Source organism: Camelina sativa, chromosome 2, assembly GCF_000633955.1.
Source record: "Camelina sativa cultivar DH55 chromosome 2, Cs, whole genome shotgun sequence".
Taxonomy (NCBI): Eukaryota; Viridiplantae; Streptophyta; class Magnoliopsida; order Brassicales; family Brassicaceae; genus Camelina; species Camelina sativa.
Window position 1 is genome coordinate 13,026,019 of NC_025686.1, and position 13,424 is coordinate 13,039,442.

Genomic DNA, 13,424 nt, shown 5'->3' on the forward strand with positions numbered 1-13,424 from the left:
TTTAATGTTCAAAAATATCAAGTGGTGTATCATGTTAGGGTCTAACTTATGGATGTGTTTTCTATTTTTTTAGCTCGGAATTTGCTGGACGTTATTACATTAAGCACATAATGCAGCATGAAGGGTAAACTGGAGAAGTTTAAGCTGAAGGCATATTTGTTAACAATCTTTTGTATATGCTAACTTTATAATTATTTTGAAGGTTTGTATGATCAAGTACTACAAACCCTTTTAAGGGTTGCTTTCCAAATTTTCTTGATGGTTTAAACGAAATATTAAATTATTCTGACCCAACTTCTACCTAATTTAAATTAACCACATAATATGGATCAGGCTCAATGGATTTTTCCCATTTTGCAAATGGGCTTAAAAATTTTTTTAACAAGATAATATATATTGAAGACTTTAATTAAGATTTTATTAAATACTCTTTTTAAATGTCCATTTAGAAATGTCAGATTAAAAGTTTAAAATACAAAATTAATTACAATTTTTAACATATTTAAAAAGAACACAAAACTAATTTGAAAATAGGTTATTTTTTTTGACATTTTGTTTTATTTAACTCTTGCCCGCACAAGCGTGCGGGTAACTCTCCTAGTATTTTATATAACTTACTAAAAATACATAATGTTAGATCAAATATATGTTTTAAACTTTTTTACAATAATATTGAGATATTTGTAATTTTATTTTCTTTATCTATTTAAAAATTATTATTTTCATTTGAAATTTAATTAATCAAATTCTTTTGTTTTGGAATTTAATCAATCAAAATTAGTTGTTGTGAAAGTAAACATCTGTTAATATGTATAATACTTTGTAGTTAGTATACAACTAGATTTTACCCCGCGGTACACCGCATAGCTATATTTTACTTTAGAAAAGAAAAATATAATTTGATTAGTAGATTAACTATATATATATATAAGTATATGACTAATTTTTTGCATATTTTAAATCTTATCCCTTATATTTATACATTAATTAAAATTTAACCCATGTTCTAGCAATTGGTTAATAATATTTAAAATTTATGCTAATGTTGTTATAACCCGGTTTGAAATAAACTCTGTTTTATGAGATTTTTAACATTTATAAGTCTAAAGATTAATAATATTTTAATTTTTATTAAGTTTAACATAGAAATAATCATTTTCTGAAATGGTGTTAAAATATAAAAAGGTATATTTATTTTATTTGATAATTTAGATAGAACTAATTAGTTTCTATAAATACATTTCGAATTATTTTATAATAATTAAACCGAAATTTATGTCATATGCTCCTCTAACAATTACTATGTATAATAATTAGTTTTTATTAAATGAATTTAATTAAATATTTAATGTCAGTGGCATTCCTTGTAAATAGTATTGAACTTCAGGATTTATTTTATAATTGTCTCCAAAAATGTATATATAGATGATTTAAATTTTATTCACCAATTTGAAATTACTTAGTTTTGTCTATGAGTATGATGGAGCGGGTTAGTGTTGGTTTTTAACTCCTTTCATAAAATTCAGTTTTAAAATATTTTGTTTGTGTTTTTAGACCAACCCGCAAAAATATATAAGTGTACTAATATTAACCTAATTCCCATCACATACTTATGATTATTTTTAGTCTAGGTTTGGACCTGTGGATAAAAAAAATAGTTATTAAAAAATAGTTAGTTTTGTATCTGAGTATGATGTAGCGGGTTAGTGTTGGTTTTTAACTCTTTTCATATAAAATTAAGTTTTTAAATATATTTTTTTGTGTTTTTAAACCAACCCGCAAAAATATATAAGTGTACTAATATTAACCTAATTCCCATCACATTCTTATGATTATTTTTAGTTTAGGTTTGGACCCGTGAATAAATAAAATTTTCCATAAATTATTGTTGCTTTTTTAGTATTGTGCATATGTTAAATTGCTAAAATCTGTATTTACTCAGATTTAGTTTTATTATCACAAATTTAGTAATATTATTGTTATTACTCATATGACTAAATTTGGTGTATTCACTATTTAAATTGTGCAACATGATATATATGTTTGTATTTGACATCATAACTCTATAAATGACACATCTTTTTTAGTCAAAAAACATATACCATTTTCTGGAGGTTAAAACAATATATATATATATAGTATAATAAAATCATACATTATTAGTTTATTTTTATATTTTTTCTACCCATTTTGACATCAATTGGTCTATGCATTTTAACATAAAAAACATTAAATAATTTATGTATAATGGACAACATGTATAATGCCAAACCAATTATGGAAAATCGAAATTAAATAAGGTAAGATACTATAGTTTTTTTTTCATTAAAACATTTTAAAACTTGTAATTGAAAAAGAAAATAGAAATTGATGTTGGTCAGATATTTAGGGAAATAAGTCTGTAAATGTTGTTAATATCTACTAGAATAGTACCCGCGCTACGCCGCGGGATTGTTTTATATTTTGTTTTTATTTTTATTATTTTTGGATAATTTTATATGTGTTTGTGAATAAAAAAAATCATTATTAATATAATTTTTAACAATATTCATTGGTAATATTTTCGGTTTTAGGTTTTTGTTATTATGTATTGCTAGTTTTATTATTGAAATGAAACTGTAGATTAAAATCATTTTTTCTTGTATTAGTATGTATTGGAGGACCATTATTATTGTTAGTTGTTGTTTTATTTAATCAATTTTGGTGTTTGATATTTAATGTTTTTATCAAACCAAGGAGATTTTTAAGAATATTTTGTTTTAAAAAAATTGTTTGATTGTGTTATATCAACTCTACTTCCTTACATGTTTTTTAGATTAGTTAATTAATTATTAAACATATAATGAAAAATGTTTTTTCTCGCTTCGGAAAAATTAACTCATTTGAGTCGAACTTGTGTTCAGAATTGTCCAACCATTTTTGTCTTCGGATATGAAACTTTATTGAATGTTTTTAATCAAAAAAGAAATCTATCAAAACATTTTTTTTGTCATTAACATCTCCTTTTTGGGGTTTATGATTGGGCTTTTGATTTGATGATGGGGTCTGGTTCACCTTATGTAAAAGTAAAACCCATAAAGGTTATATATACTGAAATCAGTCATCGATCATAAATACTACTGGTGTCTGCTGAGGAAGGTTCTCGTTGAAACAAAGTTTAAACCAGTTCGGTGTATATATTACCGGTTAAGTTTGGTTTAATTTTATTTAGGCGATGTTTATTTCACGTGGCAAAACAATAGGCCTTGTGCTTCATTTAAAAAAAAATCTATTAATTTATTAATAATTGACAAACAAATCAGAATATTAAAATCTATACTCAAGCTTTTTAGTATTGATTGTAGTAGGGAAAATGACACCCACACCCACTTTCTCCTAAAGTATTGACACTTACACCCACTTTCTACTATCCATATACTTTTCTTATGTCAAATTACAACTTACACCCTCTAACTAAACTAACCTTCTCTTTCTACTTTTTTTTTTCTTTCTCATCTCTCTCTCTAACTTTACTCTTTCTTTTCTAATATTTTTTTTCTTTAACATTTATTTTTCATTTTCATTACTAAATTTTAAGTTTAGTAACTTTAGTTGGTGATAAACATACTAAATTTTAAGTTTAGTAACTTTAGTTGTTGACAAACAAAAAAAGTTAACCTTATACCCTAAATCTTAAATCCTAACACCACATAGACACTAAATCCATATAAGCCCAAAAACGTAAACCTTATACCCTAAATCTTAAATCCTAAACCCTAAACCATACACCTTGAACCCTAAATCCTAAACCATGAATTAAAAATATAGACACATCATCCACATACCTAAACCTAAACTTTTAACCTTAACCCCTAAATCCTACACCTTGAACCTTAGACAATACAACTTGAACTCAAAACATAGACATTGAATCTATATACCATCTAAAGTCTAAACCCTAAACTATGGTGATGTTTGAACATGCAACAAACTTGTCAATAAATTTCATCTGGATTGCTTGTCCACGTGGTCAGAGTTTGGTGGATAGGCTTAGAGATTAATAATGACCATGTTTGTTGTGTAGTATGCTTCTAGTGACACTTCTAAGTTCTAATATCTCTAATTCTAGCTTAAAAATAGTACAAAAACATTTGGCTAAAAGACATCTAAGTGGCTAAACTATAGTGATGTTTGAACATGCAACAAACTTGTCAATAAATTTCATCTGGATTGCTTGTCCACGTGGTCAGAATTTGGTGGATAGGCTTTGAGATTAATAATGACCATGTTTATTGTGTAGTATGCTTCTAGTGACACTTCTAAGTTCTAATATACCTACTTCTAGCTGAAAAATAGTACAAAAACATTTAGCTAAAAGAAATCTATGTGGCTAATTTATTTTGGACAAATTTCTGCTCATGTAAAGAATGAGCAAGATATTATAAGATAAGTATCCATAACTACTAATCCACATGATTGATATTCAATGTTCTAAATAAATCAATGTTGTTAATTTTTATTTTGTTTATTAACCACTTATGAGTGTATATGTTTCTGGACCAACACAAAATATGAAGCAAGGAGCTCATGGTGTCTATGGATTTAATTGTGTGGATGTTGTATGATGATTCTTTGGTCTGTCTACATTGGTATCCACAAAAAAATATCCACATGATCACATCCATAGCCACCATTCAACTGCTATTCTTCAGCTTAATGTCTAGATATGCTTTGTAAATCCATGGAGACCTATCCACAGTTTTTCTATCCACTAAACTTTGTTTTTTTTTTTAAAGTGAATAGTTTTGGTTTTAGGTTCAAGGGTTTATGTTCTAGGATTTAAAATTTAGAATTAAAGGGTTTTGTACTTATTTGGTCTATGTTGTGTTATGGATAATATGCTATGGATAAAGATCTAACCAAATTTATGTATGTATATTTTGTATGAATAAACACAAGTAACTATCTATTAACAATACTACAATTGATTATCCACTTATAATTAAACAAATGTTCAACGACTGATGGATACTGTATAATCTAAAAATTCATAAAAAATATAGCAATATGTATCTTAAAATGTAGAAAATATGTAATCATAATATATTTTATAGAAATCAGTAGAAAATTTTTTTTATGATAACAAATAAATGTATTTTACTTTGTTTAAGTGTTAACAACAAAAAAGAAGAGAAAAAGAGAGAAAAGAAGGAGAGAAAGAGGAGAGGGGCAAAATCGTCCAAAATGTGTGGACACATAAGCAAAAAATTTGGGAAAGCATATCATGAGTGGAAAGTGGGTTTTTGTGACACAACTCACACCCAAAGTGGGTTTTCATGACATTTTCCTATTGTACGGGCGCTCTATCATTGTCTGATTTTAGGTTTCTGATCACTAGCCTGCCGGACCCTTTTGAGGTTTTGGAACTACTTATCAAAGGAGAGCTTTCTTTTGCCCTTCCTCGCGTCCTCTATCAATAAAAGCTCACACCCAAAGTGGGTTTTCATGACATTTTCCCATTGTAGTATTGTACACATACATTGTCTTCTTTTCTTTTTTAATTGGTCATCAATATGTCATCTCTTTCTCTCTTTGTCGACCTTTATTCTTGTTGCAGGTTTTAGGCGTTAACAAGACATAACAACTTTGTCCAAAAAAAAAACAAGACATAACAACATACACTTTAAAATATATCTCAATCTAGACATCAACACAAAAACTGATCAAAATATATTATTTATTAAAGACAATCCATATAAGTTTATATTTTGACAAGAACCGATCCAAAAGCTAAAGAATATATGCAAAAGTAAAAGAAAAAAAAATACGTAAAATTACAGATCAAAAGCAAAAGTTTACATCTTTGACACATAAAATATCAGGACACTAACAGACTTGATCATATGTCACAATTTATTTTATTTTATTTAGAACATATCTCAAGTTGATTGTTGTAGAGATTCGGGACAAGGAGACTTTGAATTTTTGCAAATTCTTCAAGGAGCAATCAGTTTCCGACCAGATAAATCAACTCGGTCCAGTGGTGCTTCGAACTCCGAAGCTTGATGCAATGTACTCACAACCTTTTCTTTGATTCTCTCCTCCGCAACTTGTAAATAAACCCACACAGAAGCCTCCTCCTTCCTCTTTTCTCCATCCTCAATTTTAATCTCCAAATATAATCTCCAAAACATATTTGAATTCTTAGTGTTTTTTTTCATGAAATCTTTTTAAAAATTAGGAAACAGTACGCGTATATATATATATAATATGTTTTGTATAATTTAATTGTATAGTTATGAATAATTCAAAATATCATATCTTAAATTGTAGAGTATGCCATATATATCTTTATTTCATTAATTTAAATGTAGATTTTTTTGTTCCCATCTCTTTTTAACACTAAATTTCATTGATATCAAATATATTACACAAAGCCGAAATACATAAGCAAAGAAAGACATCCTCGTTAGCTAAACAAAAAGCCCAAACGAAAGGTCCAGAAAAAAACAGCTCAATAATCAGTTTTTAATTAAAAAAATATAGGCCATGTGTAAGTAACAAACAAAAAAAAACCTTATTGCTTTTCTTCTTCGTTAGTTTTTTAGGTTGCAGCGCCGCATATAATTTTTTCTCAGATTAACCTCAAAACACATATATTTGCATGGATTTTACTTAGATCTAAAGTAATTGCACTCAGATTCAAGTGATTTGACAAAAAATTAACGCTTTGAGTTCCTCTGTTGTACGCTTCCAAACCGAACCGTAAGTAAAAGAAAGCCAGGAGAAATAAAAACACTCTCACGTTCGGTTCGGTTCTCTTCTATTTAGTCCACATAGGCGTAAAATCAGGTAAGCTGTATTAATTAAAATGTTTTCATTGGTTACCTGTTTTAACTGAGGTGTCAGCTCCTGCATGAATAACAAAGCTGATGTGTCAAGCCTGGAGAGAAACATAATACTTTTAATGTATTGATACTATAGTTTTTTTTGTTTTTTGTATTAAATGTTTTAATTACAGTGGCATTGTATGTAAATAAGTCTGAACTCCAAGCTTTCTTCTGAAAAATACTGTGAAAATAATAATATAGATATTAATCGTTTGATTTATCTGTTTGTTTTCCTTTTCGAATAAGGATTTATTGTTTTATCAGTTAGTTCTGATCAAAACATTCGGAACTCAACACTGTTTAGAGCTTGTTTATTATGTTCATGAATGTTGTTTATACGATGGTTGAAAATACTTATCAAATGTTCTTTACTAATAGAAAATATCATGAAGCTTACCTTTAAATCTGTGGATCGATAATATAAAGTGTCATATATACTAATTAAACACATGGGACGTTCACTTACTTCTTGTCCTGAATCCTGATGTTCACTCACTCATATGATAATGCATTTTTGGCACTATTTTCTGTGTTTGGAGGAGATGGAATTCACTTCTCAGCTACACAGCTCGATGTCCCTGAAGTTACTGAACTTAAAAGGGGTGCAATGTCCTACTCAAGGTGTGTGAATCTTTGCATAGGAAGTTGACTAGCTACACAATGAAGTCTGCGAGGTGCTCATAATTTTGCCAAAGTCTCTTTGGACTTCGACTTTGGTTCATTCTTGTTTATTGGCTTCAAACCCATTTTAAACCGGGACCAGACCAAACTGACTTTTTCTTCGATCTCCTTCTCTTTTGCCTTTTGGATGTTTTGGATTCCTTGTGTTTTTTTTTTTTTGAATGGTTAGAGTCATTCAACTGCATTACATCTGCCTTGATCTTTCTTAGTTCTGTTAGCGTGCATCGGTGCATAGCAAAAATATGAACGTACGTAGTATTATTGTCGCCAGAGCCGTCGCACAAGATATTGGGGCCACAAGCTCAAAACTATGATAAGGCTGGCTTTTTAGTAAGCCAAAGAAAGAAAAAAAAATTGTAAAAACTGATGGTGCTATGGTTCGAACCGTAGACCACAGACACAAGGTTGAACAGCTTTACCACTACACTAACAACAATTTTCTTAAATTTGAGGGCCGAAATATTAGATATAATTTCCGGGCCGCAAGCACATGCTTCATCAGCCTGTGCTTGGGACCGGTTCTGATTGTCGCCTTGTTGACTGCTGTTAAATTTTCATTTCAAACTCCATCCACTCAAATGCTTACACGTTAAGTTGTTCAAAGGGAGGATACCAAAACATGCCTTTATCACATGGCTTGTTGTGAGGGGACGTCTTCATACCAGGGATAGGTTGATTAGATGGGGACTGTTAGTTCCACCTCTCTGTCTCCTCTGTGGTACGCAGGATGAAAACCTCCAACATTTATTCTTTAACTGTCCTTTCTCCAGGGAGGTTTGGTCTTTCTTCACCTCTAAAGCTCGTGTTTCCCCTCCAGTAATCTTGGCGGATGCAGTTGTTTGGTTAAAAAACCCTTGCAGAGACAAGAATATTGGGCTAATTCTTAGGTTCACTACAAGAAAACATGGATTTGCCGACTACAAAAACAGTAACTAAACAGTCGCAAACTACTTAGTTACGACTGATTGGCGACTGATATACGTAGTCGCTAAACAGTGCGTTGCTAAAATAACCAGTCGCCAAACAGTCGACACGGAGCTACTAATTGGCGACTGATAATTGTGGTCGTGATTGCCTTGCCAAACAGTCGCTAAAGTTGCGACTGAATTTGCAACGCTTTAGCGACTGATCTGATTACTCATTTGCGACTGTTTTGGTTACTGTTTTGTGTATGTTTTGGTGACTGTTTTACGACTGTTTAATTATTATGTTTTTTTAAAAATTCTGGTAAAAACGAATTATTTGATTTTGTAATACCAAAACTGATTATGAAAACTATAATTAAAACATAACAAAGATGAAATTAAACAAAGACATAAGTTTCAACATACATCCAACATAAGTTCCAGAAAACATCCAAACAATCATTACAAAAGTTTTTAATGTTGAGCTGCTAATTATAACTAAAACATACCAAATATACCTAGGCCAAGGTTGTTTTCTCTACACGAAAGAGGTACAAGAAATGTTTCGGGACCAGGCTCCAAGGGGAATCCAAGGTTGTTTTCTATACACAAAAGACCAGTCTGTGATAGAGTGCTGCTGTCATCTCTAACCTTCTTCCCTTAGACTAACACCCCAATACGTATTCTACCACTGAGTAAAGCAGTAACAGCCTCTTTCACCGTCCTCTGAAACCAAAAGTATTAAGTATCATGACTAATGTTATGAAATAACATTGATCATTGCACACAGCAGAACCGAAACATCTAAAGAGATAGACAGGAAAAGATAAATTAATCACGCACCTTCAGTAAGCCTACAGTTGCTGTCTCTGGAACTTCAATAACAAGCTCCGGAATCCTAAGGGACTTGATGCTGAACATTACTGCAAACAATGATATAACATGAGACCCACATATCACGTCTCAGTCAAATTCTATGAATTATTTAACTGATCCAAGTACCAGGGGAGTCCTCTAAATGAAGACCTATTTCGCTAGAGAGAACACCATCTTCTGCATATAACAAAGAAGCCAAAAGATGATCATGAAATAAAAACCATATCAGCCTGATAATGAAGCATCTGAGTATAGACTGATAAGTACCTGATTCTCGCTTCAGAGCTGCCAATTTTCCTCCCTCTCCAGCAGTCCCCTCAGAAATAATAACATCCTTGATACCACTTAGTTCTGCACCGAGTTTGGCACGTATTATACCTCCCTAAAACAAAATTTCAGCAACCCATTCGTGANTACACCCAAATATGTATATTCTTGGCTAATGTATTCATTAATTAGATTTACCATTTCTCCATTTACTAATTTTAACCGGAACATAAATACTTTTGCATACAAATTTTCTAGATATATATATGGTCCTACAAATTTTCTGAAATTAGGCAACTCAGTTTCATCACCGCTTCACCATATAACTAAAAATTATTGATGTCAAATTTAGTTATTAGAACAAATAGTTAAAATTACTTTCTTTTCTGTTAGTGGATTGATCATATGCCACATTTGTTTTGAATCTCAATGATATTATGTTTTTGAAAATGTGACAGTGATGTTTGTTTCTTTAAACCTCATTAAACATAATACTAGCTGCTTTATTCCACTGCCAACATGTAAACATTAATTTGGATTGAGAATGCAGAATAATATATTTCCATTTAAAGGTTTCTGAAAGTATGGGATTAAAGCTTTAGTTGTTGTGAAAGATAATTAAGGTGAAGAAAAGAAGCGAGAAGGCCACAAGGACACTAATATGATGCCTATTTTGGTTATGGGTACACATGCACATGCTTGCACATGTGTTCCGGCCAATAAACTCTTGTTTTTCCATGTGGTTCGGTATCTCTATATACACTCATGCACCCAATATATCTTACACGTCATGGTCATAGCCATCGCATCCGTTGAAGTCGTCATCATCCAATTTATGAATCCACTCGCTTCAATAATGCACATCTTGGTTTCAATAAAGTTTTACATTCTCTCCTTAATTGTCTAATGAAGACACTTGTATTNGATCATATGCCACATTTGTTTTGAATCTCAATGATATTATGTTTTTGAAAATGTGACAGTGATGTTTGTTTCTTTAAACCTCATTAAACATAATACTAGCTGCTTTATTCCACTGCCAACATGTAAACATTAATTTGGATTGAGAATGCAGAATAATATATTTCCATTTAAAGGTTTCTGAAAGTATGGGATTAAAGCTTTAGTTGTTGTGAAAGATAATTAAGGTGAAGAAAAGAAGCGAGAAGGCCACAAGGACACTAATATGATGCCTATTTTGGTTATGGGTACACATGCACATGCTTGCACATGTGTTCCGGCCAATAAACTCTTGTTTTTCCATGTGGTTCGGTATCTCTATATACACTCATGCACCCAATATATCTTACACGTCATGGTCATAGCCATCGCATCCGTTGAAGTCGTCATCATCCAATTTATGAATCCACTCGCTTCAATAATGCACATCTTGGTTTCAATAAAGTTTTACATTCTCTCCTTAATTGTCTAATGAAGACACTTGTATTAATGTATAACAAACATACATATAGATATGGAAACAATTTGTAATAATAGAAGACAGAAACGAAGATACAGTATGAAGAACCAAAAATATTTCTGTTAGTATAGTATCCCTTCTTCGCATTTTACAATAATTTGATCGACATCAGGTGAAACGACGTTTTTACCCACCAAGTCATGAGCCTTCAGAGACTCTTTGTTCCAATCTGTGTTATAGACAACGGTCAAAATAGAGATTGCACAAGCTAGCTGTGCCCCAAGCAATCCATAACATAGGCCCATGAAGCCTAAACCCCACACAAACGCTAAAACAACGGCCACGGGTGCTCCAACTACATAAAAGGCGTAGAAATTAATCTTAGCTCCTACACGTGGCCTCGCGCTGCCACGTAGGATCCCACAGCTAATGGTTTGAGGACAGTTGGCAAGCTCACAAGCTCCTATCACCGGAAGAACCGCCGCCGTCAGCTCGAGGACTACTCCGTCCGCCGTGAAAACTCTCCCCCATGCGTCTCTCCCCACGGTGGTCCCCACAAGTCCAAATATTGACACGGCCAAGGCGGCCCCAACCGCTACAGTCGCCGCGGTTCGTGCTTTCTCCGGCCGTCCTGCTCCTAACTCGTTGCTTACCCTCGTCGAGACCGCGGCAGAGAGGGCCGTCGGGATTGTATACATCAATGACGTTGTTTGGATCACGATGGCGGCTGTTGCAAGCGCCACCTTCGGCTCCGGGAGATATCCAGCGAGGACCGTCATGAACTCGTACCACCACCACTCCAAACAAACTGCCATACAGCTCGGGACAGCGAATTTGACCAGCGTTGTCCACACTTCATCTTCACCGGGGTCTCTCAAACCTGAGAGCATCAACGGCGTATCAAGACAAAGAGACTTAGAACTGGTTTTGTCGTTTTCGTTGTCGTTGTTGTTTCCCAAGTAGATGTAGCAAAGGAGAAGCGACAAGGAGATGAAGTTGCTCAGAAAAGAAGAGACGGCGACTCCGGCGACTCCGAGAGAGATGTAAAACGTGAAGAAAGCGGTAATGGGAAGATGTAAAAGGACGGAGACTAACGTGCACCACATCAAAGGCCAAGTGGTGCCTTTACAACGTAAGTAAATGCATAAAGGATGAAGGAAGCTATTAGCAAGAAGATCAGGCAAAGAGAAGGAGCAATAAAGAGATGCCACACGTGTGATGTCATGTTGTTGGCGGAGCATTAGCATTAGAGGCGTGAGGTTTAGCCAGAGGAGTGAGATGGGAAGAGAAGCTAAAAGAAGGAGTAAAATGGTTCGCTTGAGGGTTAAGGAAGCGAGTGAAGGGTTTTTGGAACCGATGGATTGACCACAAAGTGGTTCCATACCAGTGGCTAAACCGGAGAGGACGGAGTAACCGGTTATGTTGGTGAAACCGACGGCTAAGGCTCCACCAGCGAGCTCGAGACTACCGAGCCGGCCCATACACACGACGGAAGTCATGTTCTTTAGGTAGTTTAATATGCTCATGGCGGCCACCGGAAAACTTATGTCCCAAATCCTCTTCATCTCCTCCACCACCTTTTAAATATTTTAAATGACAAAAATAAATAAATAATAAGAGAAGAGATATTTGAAAGACTCTAGTTGAGGGAGAAGTGTACCGAGAATATAAATTTTAGATATAATTTAGTACCTCGGGCATTGTCGGGTTGTACTTGTGTTGGAGATTTATGAGACGTGAATCTTCTTCGACCACCATTGTTAGTGTTTGTTTCGATTGAGATGAGAGAATTATAAAATATATATGAAGAGAAGATGCCGTTTTATAAAGATTTTTTTTTGTTTTGTTTAGTAACGTGGGGTTTGAGTTTGGCATGGTTTTTCTTTTTTCTTTTTTCTTTGGGCTGGTGATGTGATGTCATTATTTGTATAACTTTTTTATGTGAACTCTCTAATCTAATGTATACAAGAATAAATACAAACTACGTACGTATAGTTTGAGAAAAAAGTATGACTAAAATCAAAACGATCTTAATTAAAATTCGAGACGACTCTATCCTAAATTTTATTAAACAACAGAATTTATTGACCTAAAAAAAAGTACGAATCCAAATCTGATTTTGTCGTACAAAAGTGTCACATAAACAAACGAAATTATATGCATGTGGATTTTTTATTTTTTTTTCAACCTAACATTAAAATAAATTAAAAAGTGACTCCAAGATTGGTTGACCAAACTGGAGCAAAGGAGTTTACAAATGAGATTTCAGTAGCTAAAGATTTAGAGGAGCGAGCAAGACAGTCTGCTTGGACGTTTGACGTTCGCGGAATCTGGGTCAGGGTGAAGGACGAGTAAGATGATCTGAGGGATTGGAAATCTTCCAATAAATGCGAAAAAGCTGGCCAG

General features: G+C 32.9%; 1 protein-coding gene across 1 annotated transcript; it reads right to left on the reverse strand.

The window, feature by feature from the left end:
* Positions 11,023–12,864, reverse strand: LOC104723458 (protein DETOXIFICATION 55). The gene is made up of 2 exons (XM_010441837.1): positions 12,711–12,864; positions 11,023–12,595 (listed from the first exon to the last, which is right to left on the reverse strand). The coding sequence occupies exons 1-2, from the start codon at positions 12,774–12,776 to the stop codon at positions 11,141–11,143; spliced, it is 1,521 nt and encodes a 506-aa protein (XP_010440139.1). The 5' UTR covers positions 12,777–12,864; the 3' UTR covers positions 11,023–11,140.